General features: G+C 41.0%; 1 protein-coding gene across 1 annotated transcript; it reads right to left on the bottom strand.

Moving 5' to 3' along the window:
* Positions 1–492: 492 nt before the first annotated feature.
* On the bottom strand, positions 493–14970 carry p4ha1b (prolyl 4-hydroxylase, alpha polypeptide I b). The gene is made up of 15 exons (XM_073482643.1): positions 14793–14970; positions 9521–9603; positions 9205–9301; positions 8882–9033; positions 8507–8644; positions 7964–8203; positions 6352–6569; positions 6073–6249; positions 5726–5796; positions 3160–3259; positions 2859–2912; positions 2698–2763; positions 1466–1534; positions 1081–1177; positions 493–922 (listed from the first exon to the last, which is right to left on the bottom strand). Exons 1-15 carry the CDS (start codon positions 14804–14806, stop codon positions 852–854), a joined length of 1647 nt encoding a protein of 548 aa, XP_073338744.1. The 5' UTR covers positions 14807–14970; the 3' UTR covers positions 493–851.
* Positions 14971–18420: the final 3450 nt, after the last annotated feature.

Genomic DNA, 18420 nt, shown 5'->3' with positions numbered 1-18420 from the left:
CACTCTTACATTTAATAGTGTTCATATGCTATTGTTCCTTTGTTGTTCTGACAGCTCATGGACATTTCGCTCCTTCACAACACTGTGATGAACGAGTTAAACGTAAGAAACAGTAAATTTTATGTAGAATCGGGATGCATGTAACTGTGTCCAGGAGTCACATCTAATGCTCGACTACAACAAATAACATAGTGTGACCTTTCACATGAGCTTAAAAAAGACACTTTGAGGCACTGTGATATGTGGAAAATGTGCAGTATCGGAATAAAGTGTGTTACTTTTCGCCCAAAACGCTATCCTGGACTGTGGTCCAATTTTCCTTTTTTGAGTGGAAGGTCTGGCCATTTTTATGTGCTGAGTCATTCTTAAAAGTCGCTATGAATAATGAGCCATTTTGCAACCCTGTTGTTTAAAATGTTAAAAAAGAAAAATATTTCATTTTCTCAAAAAAAACCACAGTCCGAATGTGCTCTGTCAAAGAAATGAAAGGAATACGATGAATTAAAAAGGTGAACTTTAAGGTCCAAAGGGACCGAGAGGAAGCTGGTTCCTCCTGAAAGATAACCTCACCACAGAGTAGAGTTCACACAGAGTTCAATGAAGGACACATGGGAGTATTTCTCCAACGTCCGACAACCTGAAGAATGTGTTATCTGTCACAGCGATGCTAATACTGTCCAAGGGGCTTGACATTAACCCAAACAATCTCTGGACTCAGAGCAGAACAGCTGGGAGGGAAAAAAGGGGGTTTTTGTAGTGAGGGAGTGAGCTATCTGGACCCCATGTATCATCTGCAGCAGTGTTCTTTGGTCCTGGGTGGTTCACAAGGAAGGAGAGAGAGAGGGGGGCCATCATTCAGTTTCATTTAGGCCACAAGGTCGCCGCCACTCCTGGCCTCGTTCATGGATCCATTTGTTTGATACTAAAGAGAAAGAAATAATAAAACTTATAAACTCAAAACCAGGTTTCACTCTGACAGTAGATGAAAATGCCTTTAAAATTTAAATTGTCTCTAGCAAGAGATGTCTACTCAGGTATTTATGGATGGTTTAACAGGGAACCAGACAAAGAGGAGCTCACCCCACTTGTTGCCGACCAACACTGGACAAGCTGCATGTCGGGTGCTGTAGTCTCCCTCCCCGCTGGCAAACAGATTGTACCAGAACACTGCAGAGCCCTGATATAAACACAAACAACAGGCAGCAGAGGTTAGCAGTGGTTCCCTCCAGGAACAGCTGGTAAATGTCAGCATCGGTCTTCTAAATTAATTCCCCAAGTAAGATTCTGAAAAGTGTTTAAAAAAAAAAAGGAAAATTCCTCACCGAATGGCGAAAACAACAGCACAGCATTTTACACTTTTTATTCTATTCTATACTAATTAAATACAGCATTCATTTGGCTATAAGATCTGGCCAAATCAGCCACTTAAATGTTTCATAATAAATGGTGGAACCTGAGCGTTTACCTTTTTGGGCCAAACTGCTGCACCAACATCTGGGAATACTGTGGCTCCACCAGCTGCAACATCACTCATCTGGAATACAGACAAAGAGGCAGAGAGAAGTCAGACTTTATCCATCATGTCAAATAATTATGTTGTCCTAATAAGCTCTATTATGAAAGCTCAATGGCGGTACAACTGCAATAGTAGGTGTAAGACTGATTACAGGTTGTAAAACACACGTTGGATTCTCATTTGAATCCAACGTGTGTTATGATGTATTTAATAAATCAACTGTATTTAGTGGCAATGTTTACAGAGTGCATCGCTGGTTCTATTTTTGTCCCATCTTTCCTCATTCAAGTAAATATAACATCCTCCTTATTGCATCAGCATAGCAAACATGACCGACAGTCCCTCTTGTAATACCAGGGTGTCTCCCTGACCAAAACCAAAGGTGAAGATTTATGGTGAGCCTCATTCACCCATTGCATCGGCCCGGTTTATACACAGCTTTTTAAACCACAGGGACTAAATTTTACTCTGCACCATGTGGTGTCCTGCCTGGTTAAGGTCTCATTTTTGAATAAACCTTCCCTCAACTTTGTTAAGTTAAAACCTCATGAGATTCCTTCAGGCACTTCAAATAGCTATCTGCTCTTTTACTGTTAGTGGTTGCTTTCAGAGTAATAACAGCAACATATTCGTTTAATATATGCTACAGTATACATGGCATACACTATTGTAAACTGTTTACAATGTACATTCATGTGAGGAATGACTGTGATTGACTGATAAGTGTTCAAAAGTAATACAGAACAAGGACAGGCTGTAAGTGTAGTAAAAGTCAACAAAACTTTTTCTTAAGTTAAAATAAGGACAAACATGTTTTACTGAAATGATCCAGCACTTTTGACCAATGGACCCCAATCTTTGACATAATTTTCAAAGTTTTTAAGTGAATTCAAATAATTTATTTCACTCTTGATGTCATTATTTTTCTGCTAGTTCCAGCACTTCATTGAAGCTTAATGATTTCTATAATCAGAGAACTATTGAAACCTATCATGAAGTATTCAGTACGTTAGAAAACATTAGGCTCTTGATTAGAATTTAAAGTAAGGTGCTGTGGATTTGAGGAATGATTTTGTGAAGCCGGACACACCAGCATTTCTGACATGATGGTTTGGCCACCTTGTATGTTGAACTGAAAGTTAATAACATTGGTCTTTTGGTGTTTTTAGGAGTTTACTCACATAGAAGAGCCATGTTGCTATGCGGTTCCCAGTTCCCAGCTCTTTAAAGGCATCTGGCTCATCTTTCTGTGGAGACAGTCAACATCAGGTTGTTTTGCCATATTAACACTACTGTCCATTTATATACATGTAAATTTACTTGTGTTAATCATAAGTCTTACCCTTCCGAAGTCAAAGTGAGGTTCGTATTGACCTCCAACGCCATAATTTGCAACCTACAGAAATCATAAAATGATTTAAGACTCACAATTATACAAAAAAAGGTTTCCAGCAGACTATCACACACAAACAAGAGGCTTCTTGAGGGGAAAGGGGATTGTTCGAGTACATTTTTACATGTATAAAAGAAATCTGACAATTCAGAAAGGTTTTGCCTTTAAAAACTTGAATCAAAATCAAAGAAGAACAAAAAAAAAACTGTGTTGAACGCCCACACCTTCTACTGATGAAGTAACTCTTTACCTGCAGCTCTTCTGCAGTGTCCATTTCCAGCCCTGTAAGATCTTCAATTCTCTGGTTGATCGTCTCAATCATTGGATCTTCATAGCCAGTGAGCCAAGCGCTGTTACGCAGGAGGGAAAGCACAACAATTGAGAAAGAAGAGAAAAATCCTACACAGTATGTCAGTGAGGCACATATTTGTCCACTAGAGGGCAGCAGAGATTTCTTCTGAATCAGGCGAATGTCATGCTGAACACATGCTGTGAAAAGCTCTGGACGAAAGCGAAGTTGGCATTACAAGATGACAGAAAAAGAGGCTGTGGAGGTATGAAGAAAATGAAAAATAGGAAACTGGCCCAACATTCAGAATCTCCAATCAGCTCAGGGTACAGGGTTGTACTGATTTCAAACTATGTGTGCAGTTAAGAATGTGGACACAAGAGTCTGGTTGAGGACTACGGCAAAATATTTTCATGGATTTAACTGCTGACACTACCCTCCTTTCATTCTCACTGTTACACCCCAGTCCAAGAGAAGGCTACTAATGAAATGAGCTCTTGACTGAGCATGGCACTTCTCGTGAATTATTAAGGCATGACAAAACTTCAGTTCTGCAGACCGCATTGTAAAATTCAAATTGGCATTTTGTCTGGCTCACCCATTAAAAGGCCACAGAATGCACTTTAAAAAACTGTAAAACCACATATAATACTAAAATAGAAGTGAAAATACAATGCAATACCAACACAAGCAAAGATAGAACCGATTGCTCTCTTTTTTGAGACCTCTCACAGCCTACAAGATGACTCCAACCCCCCACTGTCTCTTGGAACTCTTTCTGAGAATGTATGACCTGTGATGAGTCATTTCTTTTTCTGTTGATATAAGTAATAGTTTGAAGGAAAGCTGGACCAAATGTGAGCTAAAATTTATTAGCTTGTGTTTTTCTTAATGTGTCTTGCAGCCAGTTCAGAAAGCGGTCAAACTCTTCTGAGTGCATCCGTCTGTCTGTCTGTCTGTTCTCTCTATCACTTAATGTTCGCTGAAATGGAAATACATGCTGGCTAACACGTACGCATACAAACACATCAAAGGGGCACCACACCCACGCAGCCTAACATTAATTGCCAAGAACAGTAAAACCAAAGAAACGTGGGGGTTTTGGTGGCTTGCTAAGCCTGATATTTTTAGGGTGGGATGTAAGTTTAACCTACAATAGGCAATTTATCTATCAGTGAAAACATCTTTTTAACTACAAGGTAACGGCAGGAAAATAACTCTCTCTCCGCACACTTGCAGCATACATCTATCTGTGCATCCAGACTCTGTTTCTTAATCTCTAAAGCTGATATGGAAGTTGAAGAAGAGAAAGTAGAATCGCAGCAGTTGTAATGAGCTCATATGAGAACGCGACACAGATTCATTCCTTGGAAAGCGCAATGGGGAATTGAGATTCAGCTTTGGATCTCAAATAACCTGGGAGGGATGGCAGAGGGAAAGAAAACAGGTTGTTACTGTTACTGTGCATTTTCCAGGACAATCCCTAAATCACTGGGTAAACTGCAGGAAGAAAGAATATTTTAGCTACACCAAAAAGCAACAACAGAGGATAGTTTTGCTTGGTTTAAACTATATTTTAGCTCAATTTGGTGTGGTGGAAATCAGTTGAAGTTTTCACTTAAACCAAATTAAAACCTCCTCTATTATTACTTTTCCAGGTGTAGCTCCTTCTTTAAATTTTTTCCATGGGGTTTACTCGGTGCATGGCTGAATGAGTGTTTCAGCTAGCGCACAGAAATAAAGGCGAAGAGACGGATGGAGGGGAGCGCACTGTAGTAACCTGTGACCCCTTACCTCTTGGAGACTCTGTATTGGGCCGTGGTAAGTTTCCCAGTTTCAGGGTCATGCACCGTGGCTCGCCTTAACTACAGTAGATTCCCCAGCGGAAGGACACAGAGTTTGGGGAAGAGAGGATACAAAAAGGAAGGAAAAAAGACAATGGAATATGATACACACAAGAGGACGAGTGGAAAGTGAGAGGAGGAAAGAGGGAGAGAGAAAACAGGCAGAACCGGTCACTAGGTGTCAAAGTTTTTCTTAAGAAGGCCCAAGAGTGTGTTTCAAAAGGCGATGCTAGAAAGCAAATTTCTGAAAATCTATAATTGAGTGCCTCTGATACACCTCTTGGCTCATAAAGGCAGCTATGTTAATAACAACTAGTAGAAAAAGTAACACATTTTCCCCATCCGCTATCTTCTTGTGTTACCTTTCTGTAGCAGACTCCTGAGCAGAAACGTATCCACAAAAAATCCAAAATGACAGCACATTTCAAACTATTTTTGTTCCATAAACCAGTAATAGCCTACAAAAGTGTAAAGCTTTGATCTTTCTCAGCTGGATCCTGTGCTTCAGCTCAGGAGCCTTTACGCTTTGGCAGGGCGGTGAAACTGAATAATACGGACGGGCGGGAATACAGAGGAGAAATGGTATGAGCTACTGAGGGAAGAAGGAGGGAAAAAATCCCACTATCTCCCTCTCAGATCCCTCATATATCTCATGTTCTTGGCCTCTCCTGGCTGTACCTTACCTTTTGCTGATCCGGTATGGAGCTGTCTCCAGCACTCCTGTGATGGGGTTGGAGATGGTGGCCCTGCGTAGCTGTGAAGCCAGGGACATGATTTACCCATACACAGACACACACACACACACATACAAAGATGTGTGTGCATGTGTGCTTGCCTAACTAACAGCATCACATCAACCAACCTCACAGCTTTGAGCTCCCACCTCTCAACAAACTAAACTACATAACAGAAACTAAAAAGACGAAAGTATGTTCCTACTAAATCGCAGTTATCTATTACAGTAAGTGACCAATATAGCTTTATACATGCATCATGTGAGCTATATGTGAAACTACTTAGAATCGCTTACCCGTGGCTTTGCCAGTTGCTTGACCCTCTCGATTTCCCTGTCAGAGATGATGTCGAGGTAGCGGACAATGTAAGGGCGGTCCCACTCATCCTGCTGTTTGACGGGTGACAGCACGAATTTGGGGTTGCGGTTGTTGTCATAGTAACGGCAGAACAGCCGGCTCTCCCTGCGGGGGGTCTGATTGAGAGAAAAGGAAAGTAGAAAACAAATGAGTTGAAACCAAGGTGTGTTTTTGTAAATTAGAAATTGTGTTTTTGTGTATCTCTTTCTCTCCCTCACCATTCTGATGCCCTCCCCTCGGCAAAGCATTTCGTACTTCTTCCTCTCAGGGATTAGCTGAAAGGTGGCCTTCTTTTTGGGCTTTTTCTTCTTCTCAGTTGTGTCTCTTTTCTCTCGCTCCTCCTTTTTTGGAGGTTCATCCTCTGCAGCCTTCTTCTGCTTCTCCAACTGGAACTCAAAGTACTTCAGGTTGCCCTTGGCGCGCTGGTGCTCTGGGTCTAGGAAAATGAGAGACCAGAAATACAACAGATATAATAGTGGTGATTACAAATAGTGACAACGACAGTAATAACACCTCAGAATATCACACCCCATGTAATCACAATAACGGAGCTTCCAACATGGCATGATTATATGCTATTTATTCTGTCCAGCCGTATAAAGTTCTCAGAAACAAGATGTACAAACAGGACGGATCAATTCAAGGGCTGAATTGGAGGAAAATGTGGTATAAGGTCACCGCCAAGGCTTCATCAGAACATTGTTTCAAATTCATCTTTCAAGACAATCAGATTAAATGTATTGCAGCATCTATTATCATCTACAGTATTAATCAAGAGAATATGCAACAAACTAAAGTGCCAAATTGGGGCTGGTAGGATGATGTTTATAAAACAATATCCTTACCAGAAACACACTAGACTGACTTGTCCAACTGTTCCACCAACCCTGTTAATCAAAGCCCTTCCCATCCACACTGCATCAGTAGGCTTCCCTGCACAGTCTAGAATTGATATCATACAAGTCATCAAATGATAAAAAAGAGTAATAATAAAGCGCTCTGATCAGTCACTTTTAATTAACATTCAAGCAACCTCATTTCAGGATTGACCTGACCTGTGATCCAAACCCCACACTGTAATGAAAAGATAATGCTCTGCAATCTCATCACCCTCTATAAAGATTATAAATGTTGTGATCAAATCTTATTGGATGCAGGCTGGTTGTGTTGTCAAAAGTATTAAAATATCAATAAATATTGATACTGAATATATGGTTTCAATATTACATTTTTGCAGTATCAATACTCTCCCCTGACAGCAAGTTCACACATGTACCACGTTTGCGCCTACATAGTCTCACCTCATCCAAAAGTAAATTAACTTAGATGCTGTACTCTGTACTCTCTGTTTACTGTACATTCTCAACCATCAGTTAATAAAAGGAGAAGAAGTTCTATCTTCATCTCTGAATGGCCCTGGGGCTGTTTTGTATAATGCCAAATGTTCAAACAACCATGACAAATGTTAGATCAGTATCTAACTGTGATGGTTAAAACAACATTTTGTGAGTGGAAAAAAACTTCACAGACTTGTAATGGCTTGGATGTTTTGGCATAACAATGTTAATGGTCTAGAATGCTGTGGTCCGTCTGTGTGGCTTGGAAATGTTGGCCTCTGTTAAGCATATCATTCGGTTAAAACCAAAGTAGATGTCTCATTTGCTGCCTAATTTATCTAACTTACTGACTGACTTAATTCCAACAATTTAGATAATCAATCCTGATGTGCTTTCCTTTCTTTAAAGGGTCTTTGTGTGTCTGGTAAAATTAAGGCTATTTCCGCATCATTACAGTCTTATCTAAGTAAACAGAAGGCGTGCAGGGACTCACCCAGTGCAAGCAGCTCCTTGGTGTACTCCAGGGCTCGCTCTATATCCCCCTGTTGGTAGATGGAGTAGCTGAGGTAGTCGAGCACTGTCACCTTATCTAAAGTGGACTCCTCTCCCTCTTCAAGCTGTTTCAGGGCCTGGGCCATCCACAGCTCTGTGTGGTAGTAATCAACATCAGAGTAGGCGATTTTCGCCAGCTCGTAACAGTCCTCCACTGTCATTAGGCTCTTGTGTTTCACTCCTAGTGTGCAGAGGATACAGTAGGGGAACATTGGTATAGAAGATGCAACACAGAAACCAAGTAAAGACCTGGCATTGTTTCACTGATTCATTGTTTTTTTTTGGTTTTACAAGAAAAATGCAAAACAGGTTCTCAAAAGAGAGAATATGCTGCTTTTCTTAGTCTTACATCTTACTAAAGTGAATATCCCTGAGTAAAGGCCTGCATGGTCTGCTATCTACTGTCCATGTCTTTTAATTTGAATGCTTCCTGGAAAGCAACAGGTCCTTAGAGATAAAAACTTTGTGTCAAGTAGGCATTTACCTGGTAGGTCTCCTGTAGAGATGGTGTGGGCATCCAGTCTGTAAGTGTCTTGTAACCTGAGGAGAGCTTTAGCAGCCCCCGTCTGGTCCTCATCTGTGGGAAAGTGCTGCCTCTGGATGGTGAGGTTGGAAATAAATCCTGAAGGAGACAGACCAGAAAGGACAGAGAATAACAGAGTCGGATGATTACGTATGTACATAAAAAAAAACAGTAAAATGGACGATAAATATGATAAAATTTGGTTAGCAGACAAGACATTTGAGGACATCATCTTGATCGACATTTTCCTAACCACAAAGACCAAAAAAACTAATCGATTAATAAAGAAAATAATCATAGTGTTTAGTGTATTTTAAAATCCTTCTTTTTCCTTACCATCAGTGGTGTCACTGAGTACAAGGCTCTCCAGGTCCCCCCACTCTGTGTTAAGCCTCTTCATAAGTTTGAAGGCATTGACAGGGTGCCCCAGGAAGCCCTCGGGGTCCTGTATGGCTGTGGCTGACAATGAATCCAACTTGTCAGCCCACCTAACACAAAGATGGTAATCCAGAGTGAGTCCATGATTCACAAGCAATATGAAATCATGTATCATAAATATTAAGAACTGTGTGCAGTACAGATACCTGTGTAAGTGTCTGTTTTGAGTGCACCTACAGTATGTGTATGCCATTAATATCTTTTTGGGTCCACAAACTCACTGTTTGACACGCTCAAGCTTGTTCTCCTCTGCTCTGATGTAGTCCTTTAGTGAGGTGACAAGGTCTTTTTCTGTGTATAACAGATCAGTCATCTGGCCTGAAGGACACAAATCAGACATGGTGAACTTTAAAGCTGCAATGATAAATTGCACAGAGCTTCACTAATGTCATCAGATCATTAAAGGATCCCACAATGTCATGACTTTTTCTGCTTCCATATGGTTAAACATGAACATTTTTCAAAAAGAACCACTAAAGTCAGCAGAGGGAGCAATTATTTACAATATGAGTGGCAAGTGTTGCCTGATAGTTTTACCTATAGAGGTGTAGAAGTCATTGCCGGCTGAGAGGGACTTCAGGGAGCTCAGCAACAATAAACACCAACATGGCAGCTCCATCCTGAAGCAAGAGAGAGAGATTTAGTCAGTTGTGTTAAAATAACTTGAAAACCGAATCATGCTTATTAAAAAAATCTTAGTTCCAGCTGGATGTCATGTCTCCTGAATTTAGTGCTACCAAAATTGTGCTGGCCTCAGAATAACCTCTCCTTCACTACTTACAAACCATGGTGAATTCCTATCAAGGCTCTGTGTGATGCTTGAGAACTTACTGTCATGTCAGAACCAATAGCCACAAATTAATACTGCAGGCTGTAGGCCTTTTTCCACTTTTAGTCATGTACCAACTGGGTTTCTTGAGCTCACTCCCAGTGAGGCACATTAAACATTCCAGACCTTACAACTCATCCAGATTACTACTTCTCCTGTTGTACTAAATCTCCCTGATTGCCCTCATTTACTCTCTCCAGCTCTGCTCCTTGCAACTGAAATAAACACCTGGTTGTTTGCACCATTTATGACCACATAATCCACAGACCTACTGTGCGCATTTAGGCGTGTTGCTGTGGAGTGAGCAGAAGTCTAAGCGGCAGTTGTGTCAAAACTATCTCACTACTTTTGAATGTGATTTAGGTGAACTGACCATTTCGGAAATACAGACATGCAAGTCTTGACCTAGAAAACAGCAGCAGCCTAACCACCACCACACTAAGCCAAATATAAATCTTTGGTTGCTGCCACTGTGTCCGGTTTGGCTTTGAAGCTGGCACAGCCGTAACAACTACTGGGCTTCGAGTCTGTGAGGAGTGGCACTGTGATCTCTTTACCCATACAGACAGAGAATTAGAAGACAATGCAGGCAGACTGCCAGGAAGATGTATGCAGACATATAGTCAGGTGTATCTTAAGAGTATTCCCCCATTTTCATATACTTTAGTTGAAACTGGTCAGTGGCAGAGGAGTCCTGCGAGGACAATAACATCTTTGTTATTGTGGTAAAAGAAAATGTGCAATAACAGAAATCTGCAATTGGATTTGGATCAAAAACCACATAACAATAGACATCATGGGATACTTGTGTCAGAATTTTACTTCTCTTTTTAATTTCCTCTATCCACACACCTGCATCCTGATCTGCACCAAAAATGAGTCATTCTTCGGCGGATGGCCTAACTTTCTACAAGTGTTAAATTTGTTAAGTCTGTTGGCATATTAGATAGACATGAGATATCATGTTAACAAATAAACAAATTGGACTGAAAGAAGATCCAAAGTTGAACATTCCTGAACTTCTGTGCAACACATTGTCATAAAAATCCAATTCAACCAACAAAGGAAAGAGATGTGGAAAAGTGTTTTTTATTATTCCAACACAAGTCTGAGGCTGCTGTGTATATGCACGTCAGTATTTCTTCTGTCTCTGAGGGATCTTAACCAAATGGGAGTACCTGTTTTGTTACCAAGACAGCAGAGATGAGGAAACTATGACCTTTGGGTGTCTTTAGTGGATTATGTAGTTTATATACAACACAAGTAAGATAACAAACTGAACAGCTAGGCTCTTCTCTTGCTACTTGAAAAAGCTTTGCTAGACAGTACTGTGTTGTTTGTGAACTGAGCAAGACTCTCCTTAGGTCAGACATAACAAAGATAAAAGGCCCTCATTATAATGTTAACAGACAAATTCTCACACTACGCTGATGTCTTTGACCTGGAGTCTTAACTTGAAGTCAGAGCAAGTGTACAGAGAATAACACATATAGATTAACTGATTTGTAACTGTAAAGACTACAATGATGTAAAGCTAAATTTGCTGTGAACTATCAAACAAACATTCAGAGAATCCATAACGGTAGCTTTTAACTTAGTGACAAATACGCCCAGGTTCTGTTTCATCGTGTAAACATGGCTTAGAGCTGCATCGATAAGATTGTTGTTTGTTTGGGTTTTTGCAAGAAAAATGCAAAATAGTTTCTCAAATGAGAGAATTCCCTGCTTGTCTTAGTCTTACGTCTTTCCAAAGTGAATATCTCTAAGTAAAGGACTGTTGCTCCGAAGAAAATAGACATTTTTAAAGCCTTTTCTTACTGTTTCTTTTTATATTTTTTTTGTATTTTATAGAATTAAAACATCATATCAGACAAAACAATTAAGAAAATGTTGGGCAGATTAATCGATAATAACAATATTTTTAGTTGAGGCCTTACCAAAATACTTTCTCAAACTCAAAAAAAAAGTATTAGTCCGATTTATAGCTTATTTTAAATAATGGATAAACACAAGAGGTAAATGTATGTCAATAGCACTGTAAATAACCATTACATACATACTGCACACACAGGAACCCCTGCAAATGCTCACGTACACCTGGTTGCAAAGTAAAGGTCATGCATGAAACGTGCATCTATGCAGATTTGTAACGCCTTTTGACTGGAAGCAGACAACAGGCTCAGGCAGGTTCTGACTTTGCCAAAATTGTTCAGTGAAAATAAAAGAATTACTTCGTATGACGTTTCAATTTCGGTCAAGCAGCAGCATGAATCTGCTCTGCGTATTCAATTAAAAGCTAAATAAAATTATTTTAAATTCAAATCTATTTAGTATATTTAGGTAGGAACTGTGAGGCGAAATGCAAATCACCATTATCCCAAACTGTTGCTACCGTTTTTCCAAAATCTGTGGTGCCACACAGTCCTGAACACTATAAATATGCCTGTGCCACTTAGCTTTCCAGGAAAAAGACTCAGTAGAATATAATTACTGTAATGACAGGCTGACAGCTTATGTGCATCTGTTGTTATAATGTTGTAGCAGCGTGATGTCAAGATTAAAGCTGAAAGTATAACAGCTATCATCTAGCTCTATGTGTCATGCCACACATGAGAGTGAGTGGTAGTGAGAGTGTTTGTGCGCACAGGACATCTGAGGGCTCCAAAACTTTCCCCAGGCCCGTGTAACATTAAACCTGTCACAGACACTGAGAGGCAATTTGTGAGAAGGCTATTTTGCGTGACATTTGCCTGAATGTTTTTTCGTCCAACCTCTCAAACTATGTGTAAATTGTGCTGTGTTCTGTTCAGACATGTTTATTAGGAGACTCTTTTTTACCTTGCAGCCTCATGTTATAATTGTGGATGAAGAGGATCACAGTTGGCATTAGCAAGGACTGATTCACCCTTAGAACATCTTACATTATAAGATAATGAGCTGTGATGTTCACTGCATTATAGGACTTATTCATACTGACTGAATGTTTTCCTGTTTCCTACTTTGCCTAGAACGACTTTCAACAAAACCCTGAGACCAGAACTTAACCAGTTACTTGTGCAATCTAAATGTAGGAGAGACAAATACCAAAAGCTGCAAGGAGTGGAGTATTTTCTCTTGGGGGGGGAGGAAGGTTAAAGGATAAGTTCACTCAAAATTGAAGTCATTATTCACTTTGGTCATGCTGATGGAAAGTCAGGTGAAAGTTTCGTAGTCCTTAAAACATTTCTGGAGCTTCACAGCAAAACAGTGTTGCAGCATTCTCCTAAACAACTGAAGTAGATGTTTTAGAAAGGAAAAAACTGTAAAAGAAATGGCTCCATGCAGCTCACCCAGCACAATCCAAATCTCCAGAAGCCCTGGGATCCCAAATTGATTTCTGGAAAACTTAGTTCATGTTGGATGAGTTGTATGGAGCCAATTTATGTTGTGTCAGTTGTTGTTGTTTTTTTAACATATAAAAAAAAGTCCCCATCAACTTCAGTTGTTTAAGAGAATGCTGCACCGCTGGTCTGCTGTGAAGCTCCATGAAATGCTTTGTTCACCCCACTTTCCATCAGCATGGGGGTGAGAATATGACAAAATGTTTCATTTTTGGTTGAACTTATGCTTTAAACTTGTGGGGATTATAGGTCTACTACTATCCAATCTAACTAATGTATTTCTTACAGTACAAAATCCACCAATTTCCATTGGCATGTGGGTGGATAGATAATGACTAAACTGTCATTTAGCCAAAGAAGATAAGAAAGACAACACAACTGTTGTCGTGTCATAAACATGTATCCACAGTATCCACACGGGAAATGTAGCCTTCTAGGTAAGAAGGCAAAGAACAATTAATAAAATAACCTGTATTATTTTGATAAAATTACAATATGTTACATCAGTACTGTACTGCTATCACAAGAAAAATGTAAATCCGAGTATCACTGTTAAATGCTTATTATTCATTGCATCTCCTCAGCCTCACTGTAGTCACTACAGGTCTGAGCAAATGCTATAGACTTCTCCTCTCAGTCTGCATTTTATTCTAGTGGCTTCTTCGCTGAGAAATCTGGCCTCCATCACAACTATCTCCTCCAAGTTTTTACAGGGAGAGAGGCTGTGGAGTCAGATATCACAGGATGTGGATGGAAGAGGACTGCCACGTCTTCGCCCCTCCCCGCCGGGGAAACTCATGTGAAGACCGAGCACTGCCCAATGGAGTCTGACTGTACTTACCTGCAATAACCCGCCTGTAACCCCTGCAAGCTGACTGACAGCAGGGGGGGCTTTATAATGCCTTTATTTACTCCCAAATGGCTTTAGATAATTAGCAAAGCAACAATCATATAAAAAAAACAAAAACAAACGTAACGTCACAAGTTTCAAGTTAATATATTAGCTTTTATTCCTACTCTGGTTCATTGCGGTGTATGCTATGGCAGACTGTGTGATTGTTAATGTACAAAATGTCTTAAATAATAAATAAAACCCGTGTGTTTTTGAGTTGTTATTCAGTGTACTGTATGTGGAGCAGAGTGAAGGCAGCAGCAGCAGCAGCAGCATCCCACGCTGCATTGCACAGGAATGCCATTGATGCTAATTTCACTGGCAAAAACTCAGGCTTGGGTTGACTTTTCTCGCTATTTTCCGCCTGGAATAAATGAGTCTGGCTAGTTCGTCTGCCTGTTAATCGGTCAAGCCTCGCCGTTTTCTCCGCTGCCGCCGAGAAACACTACATTTGTGAAAAGTTTCATCCAGGTTAGCTAGGTTTTCAGCTAGCTTAGCCGGCTAACAACTTTAAGTAGTGGAATAACGTAACTAAGCGACGGTCCGAGTGTTTAGCGGTCGTCACGGGGTATACGGCAAAAAAGCAGAAAAACAGGAAAAAGACGGCCATTAATCGCAAATTGACATTACAGCTGACATGAAAAGGCTGCAAAGTTTTTATTGAGACGAGTTGTGGCCACCTTCTTTGATTCAAGAGTCGATATTTACCTTAACGAGAGCATCCTGTCGGAGAGAGCTGTTGTCGGATGTCCTCTGGTCTCGGTGCAGTTAACGGTGACAAGATGAGCAGCCCGGCGGTGCCTCGTCCTCAACTGTGATGTCTCGGTGCACTTTTGGCCATCTGCTGGTCAGGGGCTGGCTTTCCGAGAGCCCGAGTCTGAATGCTACGTGCAGATTCTCACATTCATACAGCCTCCCTCTCTCTAACTCGGAACTTTAGGGGTTGTCGTTTGTAAATTGCTAGGGGAGGTGTCTAGCTGGCTTCTGACCCGTGCTGGGACAGACGCGGATGAGTGTTTTTTGGGGGGTTTTAAAAATGCGTTTTTATAACATCACCCTCCTGCTGCCACGTGTTGAATTGTGCTACAAAACTCATATTTGCTTTCTGGTTTTTCTCAGACTCGTGCTAGAATGTGTCTTTTCCCCTGTTTAGTTTCATTGGCAGAAAGCGTGTGTGCCGTAGGTTCAGTATCTCCATTCAAAAGTGATGTTTTGTGCAGTTTTTTTGCAATGTTTAACTTGCCCAAAGACACTTTTTAAAAATGTTTTTAAAACAATTTTAACCTGCTGTCTCCCCTTCTTTTCTTTTTTTTTTTTTTGCCACATTCCAGAAAATTCCTTCCTCCCAACCCAAATAAGTGTGACTGGAGGGAGGGAATTCCTGCTGCCTGCTACTGAGTTCAACAGGGTGGAGCTAAGTGTGTGTGTGTGTGTGTGTGTGTGTGTGTGTGTGTGTGTGTGTGTGTGTGAGGAGTATGCTGCAATATTTCTCATACCAGATGCAACAAAACTTCACTAGGAAATGCTCTACGTAAACACTACAGACGATGTATGTGTCTGTGTTATAAACACACTGGCTATCCAGTCAGCCTTTAAATACTTTTTCCACATGAACAGTCAGCATGACTATCAGAATATCATTATCTCGTGGAGTGACGTTGAATAAAAGCAACCGTTCTTGTGTGAAATGTTATAAATGCACTTTATTAATCTATACTATCAAATATCACCAAGTAAAATGTCATGACAGGAGTACTGTAGCATAGCACAGGTAACGCTGTGCAGGGGCGGAAGATTAAAGGTTAACTTCACCTAAAAAAATGAAAATTCGGTCATTATCTACTCACCCCCAATGCCGATGGAAAGTCAGATGGAGTGTGTGTGGAGCTTCACGGCAAAGCAGCGTTGCAGCATTCTCCAAGTAGATGGGGACTTGTAAAAAAAGACTGAAAATAAACATAAATAGGCTCTATACAGCTCGTCTGGCGTAATCCAAGTGTCCAGAAGCCCCGAGATCCAGAATTGATTTGAAAATACATTATTTACACCTTTTTAAAGCTGAAATCTTCACTGTACCTGCTCAGCCAGAAGCGTTAGCGTGCACCCCGTCTAAAGTAGGTGCATCATGCTGGACGAGGTGCATGTTCATGTTTTTAAACAAGTCCCCACGTACTTCAGTTGTTTAGGAGAATGCTGAAAAGTGGTTTTGCCATTAAGCTGTGGATGTTTCGTGGACTACAGAACTTCACCCGACTTTCCATCAGCATGGGGGTGAGAACAGGACATTTTTGGGTGAACTTTAAACTTTGTGGGGGAAATAGGTCTACTCCTATCCGATCATTGAAAGTCTTTATTAGAGTACAAAATCCACCTCTGTTTGTACAGTCTCAGTTTGGCACTTGTGAACTTGTGAAAACAAATATCATAAACTTTCTCTCAGTGTCAACTGTAGGAAAAAATATCCAGTGTATCCTCCTCTTCCAGTCATCGGCGAATGTCATCCAGGGAGGTGAGTCTGCTCCCAAACAGCTGCTCCTCAAAGGTCAGCAGCTGACGCAGGAAGTTCACATTGGGTGCCGTGCCATGTCCTCCTCTCCTTCAACCAGTGCAGGGCATGAAGCAGGGACCAGCTTCGATGCTCCATGAGGAAGGCCAGCGTTAGCGCTGAGCTGCCACTTCAGATGCAGCCTCAGGTAGCACAGAATGTTGGGGAAAGCATTAGGGCACTTGGCAGTGGCATTGACCACATGTGTGATGTGAAGATTCTTGATGATGAGGTAGTCAGAGGCCTGGGATACAGAGCCTTGGTAGAGAGCTCCTTCCAGGATCTCTGAGGGGTAGATGGTGAGGGTGTGTCGCTCTGGTTCCAGCAGGACCATTCGTGGTGAGCAGAGAAAAGGATAGAGGGCATTGAAGGCTGAGAATCCCCCCAGCAGGATGACAGGGTCCATTCCCAAAGCATTGAGCTGGAGGAAACAGCGCTGGAGGTCTGGGGAGTCTGCCCTGGCTTTTACACTGCCCACTGAAATAAGACACATAGAAACAATCCCAGTGGCAGAACAAAGACAGGAAGCAAAACATCAATACAATCACACAGGTAGATTTTAACAGGAGTCTACAGCCATGTTAGAGGGTCTGTGAGGCTGTAGGCACAGTGGTGCTTGAGCAAATAGTGGATAGTTGTTGAGATATTTCAGTCTGGACCAGTGAACAGAGATTGCAATCCATAGAGCTGTGTCGCTGGTCAAGTTGAGGCAAGTCAAGACATATTTATTTCTGTAGCACATCTAAAACAACATGAGTTGACTAAAATGCTTTACAAACAAAGGCAACAGAAAATAAGGTGCAGATATCCAGAGTTAAATCGCTAAGCAATGTAAAAACTAGTAAAAAGGCCAGTGTGAGAGCCCATTAAGTAGTAGCAATGCAAGTATAGCATCATGTCCAATATGTTCTGTGTTTACTTGCGAGTACATAGGCTACCCCTAAAGATCTATATCATATGTTAAACATGTTTTGTGTATTTGTGTATTTTAAGTAAACTTAAACTAAAAACAGAAGGTAATAGTGAATTTATTTGGGATTGTTTGACTATTTGTTTTACTTTGGGTAGGATGAATTAATTGTTGGTTGTCATGTGATCTGCTCTGCTTTGGGTAACTAGATCCCTTATTATTTTGGAGGTCCCTTTTATGATGGATGTGTTTATTCAAAGCTGGTAACTATTGATGTCACTACTCTTACAGTATAGCTCAGTTTATATGACAGAGCTCCTGCATCTATTGCGTCCCTATTGTTCAGCACTCACCTCTCTGCACTGCGACAGTCCAGGATGAGAATATAATACGGATCATGCAGGGCGGGCTGACCTTCCTCTGCATTCAGCAGGTTGTACGCTTGCTGTGGGGTGATGTAGCCTCGCTCTACACAAGCTGTTTCTGGAAGAGCAGGAACCGGCACCTCCTCTGGCTCGCACACTGTTTGCAGGCAGGAGAGGTACAGAGTGTCTGCTTGTGTGTAGTTGTGTGTTCATACATTTTTTTGTGAGAGAGTTAAAGGTAAAAATACTCCCTTTACCTTTGCTCCCAATAGGTATGATGGAGGAATGGTCACTGCCTGTACTGTTGACCTCTCTGTCACAGATGCTGCCCACTGTTTGGGATGTGTTGACAGGCTCTCCGAAGGCCGCTCTGCATCTGTTATTCACTCTGGCATGAACACAGACAGACAAACACACAGACATGCAATATAAACACAATGATACAGCAAAACTAAACACAACACCAATTTATGATGACCCATCCAATCCACTGATTTAGGTTTTTAGAAAAAACAG

This window comes from Pagrus major, chromosome 15, assembly GCF_040436345.1.
Source record: "Pagrus major chromosome 15, Pma_NU_1.0".
NCBI classification, from domain to species: domain Eukaryota; kingdom Metazoa; phylum Chordata; class Actinopteri; order Spariformes; family Sparidae; genus Pagrus; species Pagrus major.
Note: the sequence above shows the minus strand (reverse complement) of the source record. Positions and strands in the feature narration are given on the sequence as shown.

What these genes read in the sequence shown, in the direction of transcription:
- p4ha1b (XM_073482643.1), bottom strand. An exon ending in ACTCAGTGACACCACTGATG is followed by an intron (nt 8,645 to 8,881) that starts GTAAGGAAAAAG and finishes TGTCTCCTTCAG; the next exon opens with GATTTATTTCCAACCTCACC. An exon ending in GTTGGTCGGCAACAAGTGGG is followed by an intron (nt 923 to 1,080) that starts GTGAGCTCCTCT and finishes CTTTCTCTTTAG; the next exon opens with TATCAAACAAATGGATCCAT.